General features: G+C 45.9%; 1 protein-coding gene across 1 annotated transcript in view; it reads left to right on the top strand.

Moving 5' to 3' along the window:
- Positions 1-6,981: 6,981 nt before the first annotated feature.
- The window catches only part of KPNA3 (karyopherin subunit alpha 3), a 33,465-nt gene continuing 16,605 nt past the window's right edge, over positions 6,982-23,841 (top strand). Inside the window, exons 1-4 of the mRNA XM_083495078.1 lie at positions 6,982-7,485; positions 18,700-18,744; positions 22,245-22,334; positions 23,727-23,756. Of these exons, the coding sequence (XP_083351204.1) occupies positions 7,393-7,485; positions 18,700-18,744; positions 22,245-22,334; positions 23,727-23,756 (258 nt within the window). The 5' untranslated portion in view covers positions 6,982-7,392. The remainder of the gene's footprint in view (positions 7,486-18,699; positions 18,745-22,244; positions 22,335-23,726; positions 23,757-23,841) is intronic.

Below are 23,841 nucleotides of genomic sequence, written 5' to 3'. Positions count from 1 at the left end.
TGTAAGCTCATCCCCAATGCTAAAGAGAGCCATGGGGGTGGGGGCTTCAAAGCATCACACAAAGCTTTCTGTAAGTACCAACAACCAGCTAAGAGGGGTTGCAAGGAGCTTCCACTCCAGCTAGGTAAAGGTAAAGGGACGCCTGACCATTAGGTCCAGTCGTGGCCGACTCTGGGGTTGCAGCGCTCATCTCGCTTTATTGGCCGAGGGAGCTGGCGTACAGCTTCCGGGTCATGTGGCCAGCAGGACTAAGCCACTTCTGTCGAACCAGAGCAGCGCACAGAAACACCATTTACCTTCCCGCTGGAGCGGTACCTATTTATCTGCTGGAGCGGTACCTATTTATCTACTTGCGCTTTGACGTGCTTTCGAACTGCTGGGTTGGCAGGAGCAGGGACCAAGCAACGGGAGCTCACCCCGTCGCAGGCATTTGAACTGCCGACCTTCTGATCAGCAAGTCCTAGGCTCTGTGGTTTAACCCACAGTGCCACCCGCGTCCACTCCGGCTAGATTAGAGCAATTTAATACAGATGAAATAGCAGTGCGATGTGGCTTCTACACCTGGGGAAATTCTGCAGCTGTTCCATTGTGTCTGGTTCCAAGTCTGATTTTCTGAGCTTGAAGAAGGGGGAAACAGATATTTTATTCACAGTGGTAATGTGCAGATGCTCTTCAAAAAATGAATGGACAAAGTTCCACAATAAATACCCAGTGTGAAGGTAGCACTAAGGCAGTGGAAATAAATAAAAAAATTGTCCAGTAGCACCGTAGAGAATAACTAAGTTTGTTCTGGGTATAAGCTTTTGTGTACATGCACACTTCTTCAGATACACTAAATAATAATAATAATAATAATAATAATAATAATAATAATAATAATAATATTTTTTATTATTTATACCCCGCCCACCTGGCTGGGTTTCCCCAGCCACTCTGGGCGGCTTCCAACTAAACACTAAAATACAATAACCTATTAAACATTAAAAGCTTCCCTAAACAGGGCTGCCTTCAGATGTCTTCTAAAAGTTTGGAAGTTATTTTTCTCTTTGACATCTGATGGGAGGGCGTTCCACAGGGTGGGTGCCACTACCAAGAAGGCCCTCTGCCTGGTTCCCTATAACTTGGCTTCTCGTAGTGAGGGGACTGCCAGAAGGCCCTCGGCACTGGACCTCATTGTCCGGGCGGAACGATGGAGGTGGAGACGCTCCTTCAGGTATACTGGACCGAGGCCGTTTAGGGCTTTAAAGGTCAGCGCCAACACTTTGAATTGTGCTCGGAAATGTACTGGGAGCCAATGTAGGTCTTTCAGGACCGGTGTTATATGCTCTCGCTGGCCTCTCCCAGTCACCAGTCTAGCTGCCGCATTCTGGATTAGTTGTAGTTTCTGGGTCACCTTCAAAGGTAGCCCCACATAGAGCGCATTGCAGTAGTCCAAGCGAGAGAAAACCAGAGCATGCACCACTCTGGCGAGACACTGAAACAGAAGTCACCAGATCCTTACATATAGTGGGAGAGTGGGGTTGGTTTTCTTCAGAAGGGTAGTTGGAGATGGGTGATTGACTCAATGGGTATGGTAAACCTGTTGACGACTGTTAACAACTGCAATTAGTCCTACAGGAAAAAGCATGGGATAGCATGCAGTATGCAGACCAAAAATAGCTTTAGCATGTGTAATGAGACAAGAATCCAATACCTCTATTCAGACCAGGTCTCTCCATAGTTTTCAGTTTAGTAAAGGTAAAGGGACCCCTGACCATTAGGTCCAGTTGTGACCGACTCTGGGGTTGCGCCGCTCATCTCGCTTTATTGGCCGAGGGAGCCGGTGTACAGCTTCCGGGTCATGTGGCCGGCATGACTAAACTGCTTCTAGTGAACCAGAGCAGCGCACGGAAATGCCGTTTACCTTCCCACCGGAGCGGTACCTATTTATCTACTTGCACTTTGATGTACTTTCGAACTGCTAGGTTGGCAGGAGCAGGGACCGAGCAACGGGAGCTCACCCCGTTGCTGGGATTCAAACTGCCAACCTTCTGATCGGCAAGTCCTAGACTCTGTGGTTTAACCCACAGTGCCACCCACGTCCCTTTCAGTTTAGTAATAAGTTGTAATTCAGCAACTTCTTCTGATCTTCTCCAATCCTCCAATCCGCTTTCTAAGGCCCATTTGACTTCACTCTCCAGGATGTCTGGCTCAAGGTCAGCAAACACACTACCTGGAGACATCCATATCTTTCTGGGCCTTAGAAAGCACTGCTAATAACAAGGCCAGTGGAAGTGATGATATTCCAGCTGAACTATTTAAAATTTTAAAAGATGATGCTGTTAAGGTGCTACACTCAATATGTCCGCAAATTTGGAAAACTCAGAAGTGGCCAGAGGATTGGAGAAGATCAGTCTACATCCCAATCCCAAAGAAGGGCAGTGCCAAAGAATGCTCCAACTACCACACAATTGCACTCATTTCACATGCAAGCAAAGTTATGCTTAAAATTCTACAAGGCAGGCTTAAGCAGTATGTGGACTGAGAACTCCCAGAAGTGCAAGCTGGATTTAGAAGAGGCAGAGGAACCAGAGACCAAATTGCAAACATGCGCTGGATTATGGAGAAAGCTAGAGAGTTCCAGAAAGACATCTACTTCTGCTTCATTGACTATGCAAAAGCCTTTGACTGTGTCAACCACAGCAAACTATGGCAAGTTCTTAAAGAAATGGGAGTGCCTGATCACCTCATCTGTCTCCTGAGAAATCTCTATGTGGGGGGAGGCCGCTAGGGGCGCCTTGGAAGATGGCCGACAATACCATCTCTCGTAATTAAGGGGCTGATGATGGGAGTAAATCAGCCTCCCAAATTCTTCCTGGTGGAAGGGAAGATGCAGCCTCGTCCGCAGTTGCCCATAAATCACCCCCGAGCTCGAAAGAAGGAGGGGGTGAGGGCACTGGACGGAAAGCCCTCAAGTTCGGATCTCCCGGACACTGTCTCTGAGAGCGACTCTAGTTGCATTACTTAATATAAAAAATTGGATACAAAAGTTATTGCACGTGCTTCAAGCGAAGAAAAGGGTATGTTAGCTGGTAATTAAGCCTGCCACTGAGAAGTTAAGAGTGATGGAATGGACTGGACAGAAGATAACATCAAAGAATAACATCTATGCTGGTATGTTGAAATGGAACGGAAAGGGGGGAGGGAACTTTTTCTTTTTTTTATTACAATATTACCTAACAACCCCCATCCCAGAAGAACCGTCATACGACTTATAACAAGTGAGATTGGAAAATAAACTGTGAGGAAATAAAAATATCACCTAAAGCCTTTGTTTTTTGAAAGATCTGGAAAGAAAATAAAAGGCTCTCTTGTGACACAGTTTTTAATCGGGATCCGCCATTATGAGACAGACTTTGTTGTGAGATTAATAGGCACAGGGGGAGGCGAGCCACTACTCTGTTATCATGTTTGTATTCTAAGTTTGACTTGGCAAAATCTTCCCTGGAAAGCCTAATTTATGATGCAACCTGTCTGGGAAAATTAATGAGCAAACGCCTAGATTTTATTTCATCGGAACTGAGAATGATGGCGTCTGCCGCTCAAGGAGGACTTTTGGATCAGTGTGTGATTTATTGCAAACAAAAGACTTACCAGCTTTAAAAAAAGGGGAGAGACTTACAAAGTTCACACAGAAGCATAATATTGCTTACTTTAACTCGCCTGTGAAAACAACTCAGAGGCTATTAAGAAGAAAAAGGATAACAACAAGAAGATTGAAAGATGGGACCGGTGAACACTAAAAGCAGCAGAAATATGAGATGACTGGACCCTTACTGAACTCAAAGCATGGGAATCCCCAACAAAAATATATAATTTGGCAAAATATTTGGACTTTATGATATGTATTGGTATAATTTGGAATAATAAATGTGATATGATTGGATTGTTAAATGGAAAACTTAATAAAAGTTATTTTTTTTAAAAAAGAGAAATCTCTACGTGGGACAAGAAGCTACAGTTAGAACTGCATATGGAACAGTTCCATACAGTTAGAACTGCATATGGTTCAAAATTGGGAAAGGAGTACGACAAGGCTGTATATTGTCTTCCTGCTTATTTAACTTATGCAGAATTCATCATGCGAAAGGCTGGGCTGGATGAATCCCTAGCCGGAATTAAGATTGCTGGAATAAATATCAACAACCTCAGATATGCAGATGACACAACCTTGATGGCAGAAAGTGAGGAGGAATTAAAGAACCTTTCAGTGAGGGTGAAAGAGGAGAGCGCAAAATATGGTCTGAAGCTCAACATCAAAAAAACTGAAGATCATGGCCACTGGTCCCATCACCTCCTGGCAAATAGAAGGGGAAGAAATGGAGACAGGGAGAGATTTTACTTTCTTGGGCTCCAAATCACTGCAGATGGTGACAGCAGTCACGAAATTAAGACGCCTGCTTCTTGGGAGAAAAGCAATGACAAACCTAGACAGCATCTTAAAAAGTAGAGACATCACCTTGCCAACAAAGGTCCATATAGTAAAAGCTATGGTTTTCCCAGTAGTGATGTATGGAAGTGAGAGCTGGACCATAAAGAAGGCTGGTCGCCGAAGAATTGATGCTTTTGAATTATTGTGCTGGAGGAGACTCTTGAGAGTCCCATGGACAGCAAGAAGATAAAACCTCTCCATTCTGAAGGAAATCAGCCCTGAGTGCTCACAGGAAGGACAGATCCTCAAATGCTCAGGATGAGCATTTAAATACGCCTGAGATGGTATGTTTGATGTTGTTGGGGCCAGTAATGGTGTTGGCTGGGTGTATGTGGAAGCAAAGTTGGCATCTGGGTTTATTGCAGGCTCTGGTACCAGTGTCCATGTTAAGTCTGGTTGTTGTATTATAGTGGGTGAGGAGTTGTTTAAGATTGGGTGGCTGTCTGTAGGCAATGAAAGGTCTTTCTCCCAGAGCTTGAGAAAGAGAACTGTCATTGTTTAGGAGAGGTTGTAAATCTCTGATGATGCAATGAGCTGTTTTAACTTTAGAGCTGTATGTGGTTACCAGTGGTGTTCTGTTTTGTTTTGAATCTGTCTTGCAGCAAGTTTGTTGTTTAACTTCATCAGGATAGTTTAGTTCCAAAAAGGTTTGTTGTAGATCCCTTAGGTGAGAATCCCTGTCTGTAGAGTTGGAACAGATGCGGCTGTAACGTAGAGCCTGGCTATATACAATTGTTTGTTTGGTATGTTTGGTATGGTAGCTGGAAGCATGCAGATATGTTTGTCGGTCAGTTGGTTTTCGGTATAAGGTGGTGTCTATACGCCCATTCTGTATTTTTATAGTAGTGTCCAGAAAATGTATTTCTTGCATAGATTGGTTCATTGTTAGGTTGATGGTGGGGTGAAAGTCATTGAATGTCTGGTGGAAGGTGTCCAGGGTCTGCTGACCATGTGTCCAGATAATAAAAATATTGCCAATGTATTGCAGGTACAAGAGAGGTTTGAGTGGGTAGGAGTTTAGGAAGCATTGTTCCAAATCTGCCATGAAGATGGAAGATGTTGGCATACTGTGGGGCCATGTGGGTGCCCATTGCTGTGCTGCTGATCTGGAGGAACAGGTCATCTCCAAATTTGTAATCCATCGTTCTGTGGGATGTTGGTGTACAGGGATTCCACATACATAGTGGCTAGTATAGTATTGTTAGGTAGCTTGTTCAAAGATTGTATTTTCCTCAGAAAGTCTGTGGTGTCACATATTTAGCTAGGAGCACTGATGGCATATGGTTTCAGAACATATATCCAGAAATGCCCACTGTGATAGTGCAGATACCTGAGATGATGGGGCGTCCTAGGGCAGTGGCTTTCAACCAGTGTGCCATGGCACCCTGGGGTGCCTTGAATGATGGTCAGGGGTGCTGCGGGCAACACTAGACTCTGTCCCTCTTTCCCTCCCTCCTTCCCTCCTTTGATGCTCTCTTGCTTCTCTGCCTCCCAACAGCTTGCACAGCTGTTTATTGCAGCAGCTCTGCCTACAAGCTCTGCAGACAAATGATGCCTCTCTTTGGGGCAGGGGGGCACCTCAGAGACCGGGGTGGCTGCCCAAGGAGAGGGGGGAGGAGCCTGAGGGAACACTCCACAAGGGTGTTTGAGAAGGGTTGAGGGGCTGCCAGTTCTGCAGGCAAAGGGTGACCTAACTGGACTTCTGAGCCCCATGGGGGTCCTGCAGAAAGAAGGTAGTTAGTCAAGGGAGCTGTGGACCCAAGAAGGTTGAAAACCTCTGCTCTATCACACAGTATAAAGACTGGGCAGAAACTGCAAGTCCCTTGCCTTCCCAGGGCTTGTGCACGATGGAATTCAATGTAGATTTGAAGCTGCTTGGATTCTCTAATTTTGGCAGCAGCAGCAGCTTCACAATAAACTCCATCGAAGTGGCATCCTGCGCTCCCCCCCCCCCATAGGGATTTTCCAGATCCACAGCTAATACAACATGGGGAGAAAATCCAGTGTTGAAGTGCATGTTTCCCTGGGGGAGGTCTATTACCACACCCTCTACTGCTATGTTATTTCCTTTTAGTCTGGCGGGAAGGATGCGATTTACTAAAACAGCTCGCCTGGCTTGGAGTAAACATTGGGAAGAACTTCCTGACAGTAAGAGCTGTTTGACAGTGGTATTTGCTGCCAAGGAGTGTGGTGGAGTCTCCTGCTTTGGAGGTCTTTAAGCAGAGGCTTGACAACCATATGTCAGGAGTGCTCTGATGGTGTTTCCTGCTTGGCAGGGGGTTGGATTTGATGGCCCTTGTGGTCTCTTCCAACTCTATGATTCTATGATACACGGATAGCGACGCGCACACCTTTTGTGCGAATCTGGCATATAGAAAAACCTTTTATTTCAAGGTTGTTGGTTTAAAAAGAACATTCACAAGCATGCATGCCTCGCTCAACCATTCCCTGGGTTCAGGTTTCCGGACCATATTGTGGGCAAGGAAGGCACAGCCGCGCGCCTCGAGGGCGAGGGGCGGGAGCCCCCAGGAAGGCCGCCGGCCGCCGGTCGCTTTCGTGGTCGCGGAGGGGCCCGGCAGAGGAGGCGGCGCCTGGCCGGGCCAGGAACCGAGCGGCGCTGACCCGCGGAAAGGACTTGGCCCGCCGCCTCGCCTCCCCTCCGGCCAAAGCAGCAGCGCCGCGCCGGGACTCCCTCGCAGCCGCCCGCCGGCCCTCCGCCTCCTTCTCCCCGGAAGCGAGGCCTCGACGCCATTCCGCGGCCGCTCTGCCCTTTCCCGCTCTTCGCTCGCTGCGCAGGCGCCCCGGAAGCCCCGCCCTCCCTCGTCACTGGGCGTCGCCCCGCCGCCCCGCCCCTGCCCGCCTCCGCTCGCTCGCGCGTGCGCGCGCCGTCTCCGCCTCAGCCCGGAGCCTCTGCCGCCGTCATGGCTGACAACGCCGCCGCCGCCGCCGCCGCCGCCGCCGGCCTGGAGAACCACCGCTTCAAGAGCTTCAAGAACAAGGGCCGAGACGTGGAGGTGGGTGCCGGGCGGCCGGGCCGGGAGAAGCCGCTCTGCCTAGGCCGCAGCCTGCCTCGTGCGGGGACGGCGCCCCGCCGGGATCCCGCTTCTCCGGCCGCCTCCCTGCCTGCCTGCCTGCCTGCCTGCCTGCCGGGGCGGCGCGGCGCCCTTTGGCGGGACCCCCCGGCGCCGAGGCCCCCTGAGGCGGAGGCCGGGCAGCCCTTTGTGCTTCTGCGCCCCCTCCCCCCCCCCGTGGCCCCGGGCAGCCTGTCGGCGCCGGAGCGAGGGCTCGGCCGGGTCCCTCTGGCCTCTTTGTCCTTCGCTGTCGCCTGGGACGCCGCCTCCGGGCGCGGGGATCCCGACAGCCAGTTTGCACCTCCGCGGATCTCCCTCGAGCTCGGCCCCATCCTCCCTGGAACTTTGGGCAGATGCATCCATGTCCTTTCCCATGTGTTGGTTTTGACAGGCGCCTCCCCCCCCCCCCAAATAGCCGTGTTTACTCCCAGCTGGGCTACGGGTCAGTTAAGTGCCCAAATAACCCAGATACAGCAACTGTATTTTGAAGACCGGTGCTATTGCTGCCTCCAAATAGCAACCCCCCCCCCCCGCTCCAGTGGTTGTCCATCATCACCTACAAATGTGAAAGTGAAGAACAACCCATTCTGTCTCCCTGTTAAACGCTCTATTTCCAATATGCAGGATTGGTAGGAGCCTTGCATGTTATCATCACTGACATTTAATGGGAACTCCTTTGTTTAGCCCTGTAGGCTGCAGGTTGGAGTATCCAAATGTACCTGGATTTCTTTATAGGGACACAATATATAATGAAAAAGATAATGGTTTTATTGCTTAGGCTGCCATTGTATGCATACATATCAGATAATTTAATGGGGGTCTTCTACAGTACTTTTAGTTATGGTTATGCAGAGCATTGTATTGTTAGTTTTGTGATTGTAAGTAGCAGCTAGTTTACAAGATGGTCACTTTGAGGAAGAGATGGAATAGTAACAACAACAACAGGACCTATTGCCCTAAATGTCAGTGCTTCCCCTCCAACCTGCCTTTGGGTTGTTAACTGTGGATCCAGTTGGCATGGAGCTCAATTTGGTTGCTGGTTCTCCAATTGCTGCTCCCTATAAAAGAGAAGCAATTGCAAGGGTACAGACACACTGTACTATTTTTTTAAATTATAGCGGATCAGTGATAGTGTTTTTTCTTTGATAACATAGGTGTGGTGTGGCCCAAAGGGAATCTTTTCTTCTAAGCCAAGTGATATTGTGGGGAAGGGGCCCCTATTCCACCTTACAAGGGCTCCAATGTGGATTGGAGCTATGTTCTAATATACTGTCTATTCTATATGGTCCTGAAAGACCTACATTGGCTCCCAGCACGTTTCCGAGCACAATTCAAAGTGTTGGCGCTGACCCTTAAAGCCCTAAATGGCCTTGGCCCAGTATACTTGAAGGAGCATCTCCACCCCCATCATTCTGCTCGGACACTGAGGTCCAGCTCCAAGGGCCTTCTGGCGGTTCCCTCACTGCAAGAAGCGAAGTTACAGGGAACCAGGCAGAGGGCCTTCTCGGTAGTGGCACCTGCCCTGTGGAGTGCCCTCCCATCAGATGTCAAAGAAACAAACAACAATAATCTGATTTTAGAAGACACCTGAAGGCAGCCCTGTTTAGGGAAGCTTTTTATATTTGATGAATCATTTTATTTTAATATTCTGCTGGAAGCTGCCCAGAGTGGCCAGGGAAACCTAGCCAGATGGGTGGGGTATAAATAAATTATTATTATTATTATTATTATTATTATTATTATTATTTATTAGAAAGAGGGTGCAACGCACCTTCTCTATCATTTCATCTGTCCTGGGTTTGTGCACTTGTCAGTATGTTGGGAATTGAATACCCAAGGATTAGGAGACAATATACAGTGTGCAATACCATTTCCCCCATAGTCCTTGAGAACGAACGAGAACGCTCCTATCCATTTCCTACCATTGGTGTTAGCAGGGTTACCAAGGCACTCTTTGTTCAATGAAGCCAGACTGAACAGCATCTAGGCTATTTTGCTTTGATTAGTGGTCCCTGCTCCTGCCAACCTAGCAGTTCGAAAGCACATCAAAGTGCAAGTAGATAAATAGGTACCGCTCCGGCGGGAAGGTAAACGGCGTTTCTGTGCGCTGCTCTGGTTCGCCAGAAGCGACTTAGTCCTGCTAGCCACATGACCCGGAAGCTGTACGCTGGCTCCCTTGGCCAATAAAGCGAGATGAGTGCCGCAATCCCAGAGTCAGTCATGACTGGACCTAATAGTCAGGGGTCCCTTTACCTTTTACCTAGTGGTGAGCACCTTATTTTGTGAGTATCATAACACCATACGTGTTGAAGGCAAGAACTTGTAATAGTTCTCATGTGGTACTAGCAGAGTGCATTTCTAGTAGGCTTAAGTTCTTGGCTATTTTAAATCTCAAAAACCTAGTTCTTACAATCAGTAGATGAGATGGTGAGCTTATTCCTGGAAGGTCAGGCTATTGAAATGAATTGGACAGCAGCTGGAGTGTAGGTGGCACCAGGCACATAGTGAGGACAACCAGACACACTAGGGCACATAATTGTGATTTTTGCATGGTTATTTGGGTGGCAAAGAAAGCTTCCTTTGCTACCTCAATTGAATGCTAAAATTCTAGGCAAGTTTTTCCAGCTGGTGGGAGGATTGTTCTATATCTCAACAAATGGGATGATCGAACCCTTGAATGCCCATTATGATGCATTTGCTGGGCACTTTGATAACATTGGTTGCCTTCATAGGAACTTGAACACCATGGTTGTGACAGGTCCAAATAATGTGATAAACATGTCAGCTTGTCCATTCCAGCTTGGTGATGTGTACAAGGTACTTGAAAATGACTTGCCCAAATGACAACATGCCCCCTTGACCCTTGCCCATCTTGCCAATTTCAAACTAGCTGAAGGGAGCTGACAAGGTGTGTTCACGATATGGCCAATGCTCTTTTAAGGTATGGAGAAAGAGGTGGGAGTGCATCCACTCCTAAAGAAATGCGACTTGGACCCTGTGGGTTTTCGACAACTACTAACTTCTTAGGATGGGTACTTAAGAGGTGACAGCTCTTACATGACATAAGATCAAAGGCATCTTATGTAAACTCCTTAGAGGTTCTGATGATTAAGCAGCATATAAATCCTGTTCATAAATACACTCGTACCTTGGTTCTTGAATGAAATCCGTTCCAGAAGTCCGTTGGCCTTCCGAAAACATTTGGAAACCAAGGCACGGTTTCCGATTGGCTACAAAAATTGGTTCAGCTTCCAAAAAACGTTATTTGTTTTTTGGAATTGGTTCCGATTGGTTCAGCTTCCAAAAAACGTTAGCAAACCGTAACACTCACTTTTGTGTTCGGGAGCCAAAACGTTTGAGTCACAAGGCATTCGAGAATCAAGGTACGACTGTAAATCCTTCCCAATCTGGGTGTGGGACTGGACTTGGTTGCTCTTGATGAATGGTATCACACCGTTGTTTCTGCTTGATATCTCAGCAGCTTTTAACACAGTGGTTTTCAAAGTTTTGTTCTTTGGGCCATGCTCCGAGAATAAAAATGTGTTCATGTCACACCAAATTTTTAATTGATATGAAATACATTGGGAAACAAAGAGAAACAATTCCAGCTCTAGGGAATAGCATTGTGTGACTACAGAATCATAGAACTGTAGAGTTGGAAGGGACCACCAGGGTCATCTTGTTCAAACCCCTGCACTTGTACTATGGGGTGCTGCAGGGAACCATCTTGTCCCCTATGCATCTTTACGAAGCTGTTAGAGTGGATAGCAGGAGATCTGAAACATGGTGTCATCAGTATACAGTTCTCTGTGACATCTGAATCAGGTGGGGCTGAGCAGATCCCGAACTAGGAGCTGAATGGTAGAATGGATGAGGGACAATAAACTGATACTGAATTTTGAGGCCCTCTTGGTTCTCAGATTTGGGAATTGATCCCTTTGACCTGACTGGGAAGCTTCAGCTAGTACAAAATGCTGTGGCTAGGCTGCTAATTGGTGACCCATACGGCAAGCATATAATACCTGCCTTGAAGAAGAGACATTGGTTTCCATTCTGCTACGTAACCAAGTTCAAGGTTTTGTTACTGCCCATGTAGCTCATCCGTGTAGCGCTAAGCAACCTGGAACCTGGTTATTTGAGATGGCACCTTTACAATTCTGAGTTGGAAGGGCGCCAAAGGATCATCTAGTCCAGCCTCCTGCAATGCAGGAATCTCAGCCTCCCTATATGAACCAGCCCTTCCACTAATATCCTTTGATGAGCTCATGCTGGTGGTTCTATAGCCTTTCCTGACCCATCTGCTGTCAGTCACAAGAAGGATGTATAGCTCCTGCTTGACTGAATAGCTTCCCCTCCAAGATCCAACAAGCATCTTTACTGGTGTGTTTCCACTGGCATTTAGTGCCTTTTTTTTATTCACACAAGCATAGATTGCTTGCATACATACAACATTCTGTTGAACATATTTACGAGTGTTTTTAATGGCATTTAATTATGTTGTACACTGCTTTGATACTTCTTTGGCGATCACTTGTAGCCGAGTAAGATTGTGTTTCATAAACACGGTTTTAACAATGAGTCCGTAAGTGACTGTGGAGGCCAATTCTGAATCGAGTGAAAAACAACATAGATATCTTGTACAGGCCACAACTGTTTGACGTGGGGGTTCAGTTCGCAGCCCCTGTGCGCATTAACAGAGTGCGTATAAGAGCCTCCACTCCCATTCCACCCTGCCTCCATTATGCCCTCTTCTGGATTCAAAAGGACCCACTTGTTGGCGATCGCACAACAATTGGACATGCCTAAAATGGTCACTGTCTGTCGTTGACCTAAGGTACTCCTTGCAAAATGCAGCAATTGTAGATGTACAGAATGTGTCCTCAAGACAAATGTATATAATGCCATTATATTTGTGGTAGTATTCTCAGTTTCTTCATAATTCCTAAAACTGAATTTGCTCCCCATCCAACCATTGGGTTGATATTTTCTTTATGCCATCCACCACAACTCCCAAATAATTTTTCTAGGTAGTCACTGTCCTGGGTAGCCATTTTGTTTCCCATCCACCTTCACACTTTGGAATTTCACCTATTCAGGGATGGCAGTTTCCTGTGAAAAACTAGCTTTAGTTTCTTATTAAAAGTAAAGGAACCCCTGACCACTAGGTCCAGTCGCGGACGACTCTGGGGTTGCAGCGCTCATCTCGCTTTACTGGCCGAGGGAGCTGGTGTGCAGCTTCCGGGTCATGTGGCCAGCATGACTAAGCCACTTCTGGTGAACCAGAGCAGCGCATGGAAATGCTGTTTACCTTCCCGCCAGAGTGATACCTATTTATCTACTTGCACTTTGATGTGCTTTCGAGCTGCTAGGTTGGCAGGAGCAGGGACCGAGCAACGGGAGCTCACCCCATCGTGGGGATTCGAACCGCCGACCTTCTGATCGGCAAGCCCTAGGCTCTGTGGTTTAACCCAGGCTCTTATTAGTTACACAGGAAACCAATATAAATATAAAATACACTATTGTAATTAGACAATGCAATTTCGGCCATGGTGGTTTTAAAGTTTTTTTGTTTTGTATTTTTGTTTTTTTTGTTTTAAGTCTCAGCTCAGCCTATGTGCTCAGGTTGAACAGTTGTTAGTCCTTGGACAAGATCTGGCTCACCAGGAAGTGCCACATGGTTCTATTGCATACCAGCTCAAGAGGATAAATAAAATTGTAGATGGATGAACAGTATTTGTAGCACTGCGATTGGGAAGCAAGACATGAGGAATGAGGGAAGGAGAGAATGGGGATTTGGCACTACAGTGGTACCTTCGTTCTCAAACTTAATCCGTTCCGGAAGTCTGTTCCAAAACCAAAGTGTTCTAAAACCAAGGCATGCCTTCCCATAGAAAGCAAAATGGATTAATCCGTTCCAGACATTTAAAAACAACCCCTAAAACAGCAATTTAGCATGAATTTTACTATCCAACAAGATCATTAGCCCATCCATCAATCAATATGCAGATGATACCCAGCTCCACCTCTCTTTCAAATCAGAACCAGTGAAGGCAGTGAAGGTCCTCTGTGAGTGCCTGGAGGCGGTTGGAGGATGGATGGTGGCTAATGGATTGAGGTTGAATCCTGACAAGACAGAAGTACTGTTTTTGGGGGACAGGGGGCGGGCTGGTGTGGAGGACTCCCTGGTCCTGAATGGGGTAACTGTGCCCTTGAAGGACCAGGTGCGCAGCCTGAGAGTCATTTTGGACTCACAGCTGTCCATGGAGGCGCAGGTCAATTCTGTATCCAGGGCAGCTGTCTACCAGCTCCACCTGGTACGCAGGCTACATGCCTACCCTACATGCCCGCGGACTATCTCGCCAGAGTAGTGCATGCTCTAGTTATCTCCTGCTTGGACAACTGCAATGCGCTCTACATGGGGCTACCTTTGAAGGTGACCCGGAAACTACAACTAATCCAGAATGCATCAGCTAGACTGGTGACTGGGGGTGGCCGCCGAGACCACATAACACCGGTCTTGAAAGACCTACATTGGCTCCCAGTACGTTTCTTAGCACAATTCAAAGTGTTGGTGTTGATCTTTAAAGCCCTAAACTGCCTCGGCCCAGTATACCTGAAGGAGCGTCTCCATCCCCATCGTTCTGCCCGGATGCTGAGGTCCAGCGCCGAGGGCCTTCTGGCGGTTCCCTCATTGTGAGAAGCAAAGCTACAGGGAACCAGGCAGAGGGCCTTCTCGGTAGTGGCACCTGCCCTGTGGAACGCCCTCCCATCAGATGTCAAAGCGATAAACAACTACCTGACATTCAGAAGACATCTTAAGGCAGCCCTGTTCAGGGAAGTTTTTAATGTGTGACATCTTAGTGTATTTTTGCTCTTTGTGGAAGCCACCCAGAGTGGCTGGGGAAACCCCGCCAGATGGGCGGGGTACAAATAAATTATTATTATTATTATTATTATTATTATTATTATTATTATTATTATTAAATGAAAGCAATAAATAATGTACTGTAGTCACACAATCAATCAGTAGCTGAACTGGGTTCCACACAGTCACTTTACCTAGCACTTCTCATCGCTTCACCTGCCCAGATGTGGCATAGGCGGCAAATCCCCAAGTCTTACAGATAGTTCCCCTTTCTGGGCTCACAGATAAGGATAGCATGAAAGCAAGCCCATTAGCTTATATCAAAGCAAGTGATTATAAACCTATACAAGCTCATTGCTACAACACTTGCCAATTCATTGTGGGGTTATCTTGATTACCAAGATGGCATTAGTAAAGCTCCTAGACAGTTCACCTTTGGTTGAACACAATTTGCTTTTAAAAAATTAGCCTGACTTCTTTTTCATTTTTGCACAAGTTAACACCAATCCAAGTACAGATCTATGATGGGATATACAGTCATACCTCAGGATAAATACGCTTCAGGATAAGTATTTTTGGGTTGCGCTCCACAGCGACCCGGAAGTAACGGAGCGCGTTACTTCCGGGTTTCGTCGCATGCGCATGTGCAGACGGTCAAAATGACGTCACATGCATGTGCGGAAGCGGCAAAACACGAGACGCACAGTCAGGTCTTACATTTTGTTCAGGATGCGAACGGGGCTCCGGAACAGATCCCATTCGCATCCCGAGGTACCACTGTACACTCCTTTATTTTGAGAATGGTTTAATCCTGGCATTTGCCTTTTAGTTAGCAAGCTCGTAACCACTTATTCTCGGTTTGTTTCTTTATACAAAACTATGTATATATTGTGGCCCTCTGGTAAACCTCTTAGAAAGGTCCCTTAAATGATGGGTTATAAAGCTGCTAAATTAACTAGAGTTTGTTTTGAACCTGGCCCAAACAGAATGCTATTTGAGAATGCTAAGGAGAAGAAAAATGAGCAGAATTTTAAAAAACACATGAAACTGTGTGGGAAGGCCAGGGAAGAGGGAGCATGAGAGTTTGTGCTTTGCTTGGGCTTATTCAGTACAGTGCTAAAACCATGGTTTAGCATTATGCACAAATGTGGTCAATATAAAGTTATTCTATACCTAAATATATACATTGGTGCCTCGCAAGACGAAATTAATTCGTTCCGCAAGTTTTTTCTTCTTGCGAGTTTTTCGTCTTGCGATTCACGGTTTCCCATAGGAATGCATTGAAAATCAATTAATGCGTTCCTATGGAAACCGCCTTCAGACCAGGTCCGGGGACAGTCTGTCCCCCGACCTCTTCTGAAGGCTGGGGGGGGGGGGACAAGGGCTTTTCTTCCCACCCCCAGCATTTTAAAAAACCCCGGGACAGCGGAGAACTTCTCCGCTGTCCGGGGCGATCTTAAAATGCTGGTGGGCGGCATTTTAAAATCGCCCGGGACAGCGGAGGACTTCTCCGCTGTCCGGGGCGATGTAAAAGCCCCTGGGAAGGCAGGCAGGGGGGACAAAGACTTTTGCCCCCCGCCCACCTTCAGAAGAGGTCCTGGACCTCTTCTGAAGGCAGGCGGGGGGCGAAAGTCTTTGCCCCCCCCCCGCCTGCCTTCCAAAGCCGTCCGGGACAGCGGAGAAACGCGCTGCCTTTCTCCGCTCTCCCGGGAAGGCAGGCAAGGGGGAGCAAAGACTTTCGCCCCCCGTCCGCCTTCAGAAGAGGTCCAGGACCTCTTCTGAAGGCGGGCGGGGGGCGAAAGTCTTTGCTCCCCCCCCGCCTGCCTTAAAAAGCAGTCCGCGATAGCGGGAAGCGCTTCCCTGCTATCCCGGACTGCTTTTAAAATGCTGGCGGTGGGGAGCAAAGCCTTTCGGCCCCCGCCGGCCTTCCTGGACCTCTTCTGAAGGCCGGAGGGGGGGAAAGGCTTTGCTCCCCACCACCAGCATTTAAAAGAGGTCCCCGGAGATTTTCCTATGGGCTTTCTTCTTGCGAAGCAAGCCCATAGGGAAATTTGTCTTGCGAAGCGCCTCCAAAACAGAAAACCCTTTCGTCTTGCGGGTTTTCCGTCTTGCGAGGCATTCGTCTTGCGGGGTACCACTGTATTAAATAATTAATAATATATAATAAATATATACCTATAAAGTATATATTTTAAATATATAGGTATATAAATAGAGGTATATACATATATACCTATGAAGTTATTCTATACCTAAATATATATTAAATAATTAATAATATATAATAAAATTAATATATAATAAATAATTATCAATATAAATTGTAGTCAGACAAATCATAAAACATGGAACATATGTTAATCAAATTAGGCTTTCATCTATCATCGAGTAAACAATAAAAACTATTATTTTTAACTACAAAACTCAGTAAGCATGAAGTTCACAAATCAACTCAAGACAAAACTACTAGTATAATTAGTACAGGTCCTTTATATATCATAAATGAAAAGGAAAGGTTTTATTGTGAACATGTGTGGGGAAAGTTTTTCAGGTCAAGGGCCACATCACCCGAGTGGAAAGATGTCAGATGAATTTCAGGACCAGAAACACAGCAGTAGACCAAGACAAAGGTATTTCCCATGTGAGCAGGCATAGACGTAATTCTTAGTAACTCCACTCAAGTTTTATCTTCCATTTTCTTCACAGACATTTCTAATAAAGTTTGCTTTTTTAAAAAATAAAAAGCTCCCCGTACCCTTTATGTCCTTACTCTACAAAAGGCAAAAGAAGTTAATAATCTCAGAAAAAGAATAGAAATAATAGCACTGCACAGTTGAACTCTAAGCACTGCCTTAAAGCTATTTAAAGCCTCAAATTTTGAAATGCAATTGCAGCCTAATAATTGCATGCATGTGATTGCAAATGTGTGGACACTTTTTGCATAAGAAGAGCCTTTTCTCGTAATAAGAGCCTGCTGGATTAGGCCAATAATCCATCCAGCCCAGCATCCTGTTCTCACAGGGGCCAACCAAAAGCTTGCAGGAGACATGTAAGCAGGACATGAACATAAGCCCTCTTTCCTCAGGTGGTTTCCAGCAGCTGGCACTCAGAGCAGCAATTGCACACAATGCACAGCACCCACATCTTTCCCTCTGTCAGCTTCTCCTTGCTGAACAGCTGACGGGGAGGAAGGAGCCAGGGGGAGAAGGTTGTGTTGGGCCTATGGGTTGAAGTTTATTCACTCCTTTGTTAAATCCGTTTTTAAGAATATTTAAATGGAGGGAATTAAAAGACAACATATATAAGCAAAACCAGAAATAGCATATATATATACACACTTATACTGAATGACAGCAGAATAATAAATATTTTCATCCAAATCAATTGCTGCTGCACAGTTAAATTTTCTTATCCATATAGCTGATGTGATAACACGCACACACGCGCGCACACACACATATATTGAATTAATTACGGTTCTGTTCCCCTGAGGAAGGTTTCTTTTAAAACACATCAGACAGTTGATCTTTTTATTAAAGTTCTTCATATATTTTGACAACATTTTGACGCTTGTCTCTCTTTTCTGTATTGTTTTTTAATGCTGGCCTCTTCTTTCTTTTGACGTGAATGTTTACCACCTCATCTCCTTTTGTGTGAACCAAATGTAATTTCCCAAAACAATGGTTCAGATGTGTGTAATCTCTCCAGCAAATTTCCTACAATTATTCTACAATTTTTCTGTTGTCCTGCAGTGCTATATTTTGCATGTCTTTTTTCACCGTTCAGCATTCATTTGCAAGAAAGACCAAACAAGAAGCTCCATGGCTGCGATTGGTGTGTCACAATGTCAGCTGTGCCACTTTCCTTGGTGTGCGGATGGCAAACGCAGGCACAGCATCGCTGGGATGTGTGTACTGAGCCCTTCCCACATGCAAAAATTCTCCTTGAAATTTCCTCAGCTATTTTTTCTCTCGGTGAATGTTGCTTTTGGAATCACTGCAGAAAAACAACTTAAGCAAAATAGTTTTTGGGAGGAGAAAATGGTGGCATTACGGATGGTTGTGGTATTCCTCCCCACCCAGGTTTTACTTTAAATGGTCTCCTCACTCTGCCTTGTAGAAAATTAGTATGACACATCTCATAATCAGTGGAATAAAGTTCTGTAACATCTAGCCTGGTGTATACTTGTAGGTTCCCTAAAATTGGTTAAAGAGAGTTAAACTGAATCATCATAGGCTTTGGTACTATTACTTCATTTGTGTGTTGTATGTTTCTGTTTTTCTCTTCTACAGACTATGCGAAGACATAGAAATGAGGTGACAATTGAACTTAGAAAGGTGAGTACATCACTTTTATTTGTTTATGCTTTGTTTAAAGCGGCCATGAGAGGTTTCAGCTATGGAGGTTCATGTGTGACTTGGGAGAGCGCTGAAAAGATTGTGTCCTCACCAGATACTATTATGTCATGTGTCTACAAGGAAAGCATCAAGTACATTATTGTGTCCAGATTTCTGAATCTGGCAGAGCAACGGTTTGTTTTTTGGAAGACATTCTGCCAGAGTTCCATTATGTTCTCCCCATTTTTAATTTGCTTTTGAGACTTTACTTCCTTTGTCTGTGGTTGTCTGTGCTTGAAGTCACCTTGATGGTGCCTTTCCTCTTTCTCAGAAGAGCACCACCCACAACTAAGGCCCAAAACCTCTTAAGCCTATGAAGAATGTTTCACTGGGTCAGGCTTCTGAAAGAAAGAGCTGGAACTGTTTGGTTATACAGTGGTACCTCGGGTTACAGACGCTTCAGGTTACAGACTCCACTAACCCAGAAATAGTACCTCAGGTTAAGAACTTTGCTTCAGGATGAGAACAGAAATTGCGCGGCGGCAGCGGAAGGCCCCATTAGCTAAAGTGGTGCTTCAGGTTAACAACAGTTTCAGGTTAAGAACAAACCTCCGAAACGAATTAAGTTCTTAACCCGAGGTACCACTGTAATCCTATACACACTTTCCTGAGAGTAAATCCTGTTGAATGCAGTGGGGTGTACTTCTGAGTAGATATGTTTAGGATTGTACAGTGGTGCCTCGCAAGACGAAAAGAATCCGTTCTGTGATTCTCTTCGTCTAGCGGTTTTTTCGTCTTGCGAAGCAAGCCCATTGACGGATTAGCGCTATTAGAAGAAGAAGAGAAGAGTTTGGATTTGATATGCCGCTTTATCACTACCTGAAGGAGTCTCAAAGCGGCTAACATTCTCCTTTCCCTTCCTCCCCCACAACAAACCCTCTGTGAGGTGAGTGGGGCTGAGAGACTTCACAGAAGTGTGACTGGCCCAAGGTCACCCAGCAGCTGCAGGTGGAGGAGCGGAGACACGAACCCAGTTCCCCAGATTATGAATCTACCGCTCTTAACCACTACACCACACTGGCTTTTAGCGGCTTTCATCTTGCAAAGCAAGCCCATAGGAAATTTGTTTTGCGAAGCACCTCCAAAACGGAAAACTCTTTCGTCTAGCGAGTTTTCCGTCTTGCGGGGCACCACTGTACTGTGAGTAGTTCCTAAATAAACATGAATTAGTGAAGCAGTTGGCTAAGTACAAAGAATAGTGAATGCTGTAGTGATCAGTTTCAGTATGTTTGCTTACACAGGATTAAGATACATAGTATTGGTATCTGAGTTTGAAATACTCCTGCTCATAACTAAATTTAAATGTGTTTTTCATTATTAATAGTTTTAAATATGAATATCTAGTAAAGAATTTGTTTTCAAGAGACTGAGGAGATTTCACCCCTCCCATACCCAAGAATCTCCTGATGATCTCCTGATGGTCTCTGCTGACTCTCCAGAGAGGAGGAGGCGTGTCCTGCCTATCTACTTATTCTGCCCAGCAACATATCTGTGTGTGTGAGTGAGAGACAGTCAGTCAGTGTATCGGAGAGAGTGAGAGTGTTAGAGATCCTAGAGATAAGATTGCTGCCAAGTGCAGCTGCAGACTCTCAGTGTAGCATTGATTTATCCTCAGAATATTCAGCTCTGTATATAGTTTTGTATCATAGTTGTAGTTATAGAATAAAAGGAAGATATTCTACAGAGCTGCTCTCCAAGTGGTTTATACTCTGCAAGACTCTGCAAAACTCTGCTGTGCAACGACTGTATTATCGAGACAGTGAATCCGGTGCTCTCAGCTCTAAGCTGTGAGTCCACAGCACTGTGACCTGTTCCTGTGAGAAAGGAGGTCTCTGGCGGTGCTACCTAGCTCGCCTAGCCCAGTCGGGGTTGAGGTGCATGAGTCCAGTTGGTGCACTGGCTCTAGGGCGATGCTGACAGAGACTATGTACTAGAGGTCAGCAGTCGGAGGCATCTGGGCCAAATCTCTTGTCCTGAGAGGGTACCTTGCGGTCTCTGAAATTGTCAGTCAGAGGCAAAAGAAAGCTGTTGAATGAGTGCCAATTGTAGCAACATAATTTGTGATCAGACATTGGGGTTTGAGCTTTGGCCCTCTATCGCTGAGTCCATTCTCAGAATGTCCCAACAGAAAATCTAATTGCTTATCAAACAAAGATCAGTTAGTTGATTAGGTAGCCCATCTAGGAGAACGAAAACTCTGATCCTAACCTTCTGCTGCCTTGCGGGAGATCTTCAGGAGAAGAAAAGGCTAAGGAGTACTAAACCCTACTCAAATCTGGAACAGAGTCCCTAAGATGGTTGGATGGCGCCTTGTTTGCCTCCTTCCAGCAACTCTTGCAGCCAAGCTGATTCCAGTCATATAGCTCTGCTGTCCTTTGAACCACATCCGGGGTACTTCCTCCGCGGAGGAGGGAAGCCACGCCTCCAGTGGGGAAGGGGTGCAGGGCTTGGAGGATGCAACATGAACAAAGCATGAACAAAGCGGAAGGGGAGGCAGGTCCCCCTCTGCCCACGCCCTCTTTGTGCAGTAGGTTTACACGCAGAGAGGGGAGGCGTAGCATGGGGGTCAAAAGACTACTCTGCCGGGGAAAGTTTAAAGACCGCCCACTCCCAGATTCTGCTAGTGCAGGGGTCTGCAACCCGCGGCTCCGGAGCCGCATGTGGCTCTTTTACATCTTTGCTGCGGCTCCGGGGCGGATACTAGCGAGGGGAGGAGGCGCATTGTGTGCCCCGACACTCCTCACTGTGGCGGGCGCTGTACTGGCTGTAACGTCGCATGGGGGCGGTGCGTGCGTTAGTCACGCACCGTCCCGACGTCACCTTCCCACCCGCTGTCAGATCGTGGCTCCAGAGATATATTTGTTTAAAATGTCGCAATGGTTTTGCGGCTCCCAGTTGTTGTTTTTTCTTCGGAAACGGGTCCAAGTGGCTCTTTTTGTCTTAAAGGTTGCAGACCCCTGTGCTAGTGACTGAGCAGACAAGGAATTGAGTCAATCTGCATTGTGAATGTTTTGGACAGATAATAAAGCCTTGAAGAGACCAACGGGGAGTCTTGCCTGTTTGCTCTTGAGCAACCACACATAACAACCTCCATACACATCTCCCAGGCTTCCCACCCCAAGGAGATCACTTCAGTGTTGCTAACACAGCAGTTTGACTTCACCCCCAAAGGTGCACTCCATTGTCTCTCAAGACAAACAGATGCCAACAAGTTGACCAGTTAGTTGGGTTATATTGATTTAGGACTCATTTGAGACCAAAGTTTTCTTTATGATACTACTATTTTATCATACTGTATTTCATTATATTCTACCATTTTATGTTTGTGAGTTACTGTTACTGGTCAGTCCTATAATATTAACATTAGCATTTAAATAAATTAACAGACAAACAAACATTAAAGGCATTCAATTGCACTATCTTGGGTCTTTGTTCTTCAGAATAAAAGAGATGAACATCTTCTGAAAAAAAGAAATGTGCCCCAAGAAGAAAGTTTAGAAGATTCAGATGCTGATGCTGATTTCAAAGCAGTAAGACTGTATCTACATTGATGTGGCATTGATGTGTATGTGGGTCTGTGTGGTATATGGTATTTATGCATACATATATACATACATGCCTTTTTCCTGACGGGATTCAAGGCAGTTTACAGATAAAAATCATAGTCACTAAAAATAGAGGATACTGGCATTAAAAACAATTAAACACTGAGAGAATTAAAACTATGTACATATATAAAATTATTAAAACCATACAAATAATTAGAATTAAAACAGCACAGCACCAGCCCTTTCAGAAAAACCAGCCAGTTTCCAAAATCCTCTTGGAGCAATAAAAGCTTCCCTTGCACCTGTTGGATACATGGGGTTTGCATGATCATCTCCTTGTTGGGCAAACGTTGTGGGCTTGTCTAAAGTTGCAGCGAGCTCATGGTGAGCCTGGAAAAGGCAAGAGAGGCAGAGAGAGGGGTGGGCAAGGTCTTCAGGGACACTGTAGCTCCGCTCCCATGATGACAGCTGCCATGCTGTTGAGAATGAGAGTCTTGGGGAAGGAGAGTGTTACCTTGAGGAAGAGAAAGGCATTCCCTTCGAAGGGTAACTCATTCCTTGGGGAAGAACATCTATTCTCTCATGCTGAGCGTACTTCTCTGGTAGGTGCAGGGATTGTGCTAATGGGCAGTATGGTCCTTAGGAACATGAATAGCAGACTGCTTTCCCTCCACCTAGATAGCCTGGTGCATAGCGCTGGGAAGGAGTCAGTGGTCGTAGTGCATGTTGCACTAAACAACGGGGAAATATAGTCGCGTGGTCCTGGAAGCCAAATTTAGGTTGGTAGGTAGGATACCTCCAGGGTTCTTTCTCTGAAATGCTACCAGTTCCATGCACAGGGCCAGCTGAGACAGGCACATCTTTGTGGTTTCAGTGCATAGAGGAGACAGTGGTGCCAGGAGGAGCAGTTTGGATTTGATGGCTCTAGGGAACATTCTGGGGCAAGCCAGGCCTGTACAAAAGGGATGGTTTCCACCCAAACTGGAATAGAACCAGACTGTTGGCAATTAAAACCAAAACAGTCACAGAGCAGCTTTTAAACTGATTGAGGGGGGAAAGAAGACTCTCTGAGGCGACTCTGGTTTGAAACTATCCTCCCTCCGATGACATAACTGATGAAAATTTAAATGGGAGTGCAGGGGCCCAGGGTAGTAATTGCGAGAGAGCAATTTAAAATGCAAGTTAAAATGCAAGTGCCGAAGACACTTGAAGAGAGACAGACTATATCCGAGTGTTTAGACACTATTGCTGGAAGCCGCTGAGCCAAGATAATGAACTGGAGTGCTTGGTCTTAGAGGATGACACTGATATATTTTAACAGTTGATCTATAATAAGAATTGTAACTAAAATGAAAATTTGTCTTTTGTTTAAAGCAAAATGTAACACTAGAAGCTATATTACAGGTAAGTTGCTAAACAATATATTATTTCCTTCAGTTGGATTTGTTAATGCTTGACTCCTGAACTTACTGAAATCTATGTGGTGTTG

The sequence above is a fragment of the Podarcis liolepis genome, assembly GCF_965112155.1.
Source record: "Podarcis liolepis genome assembly, chromosome: 3".
Classification (NCBI taxonomy): Eukaryota; Metazoa; Chordata; class Lepidosauria; order Squamata; family Lacertidae; genus Podarcis; species Podarcis liolepis.
The sequence above is the reverse complement of the archived record's forward strand: the minus strand, read 5'-3'. Positions and strand labels throughout refer to the sequence as shown.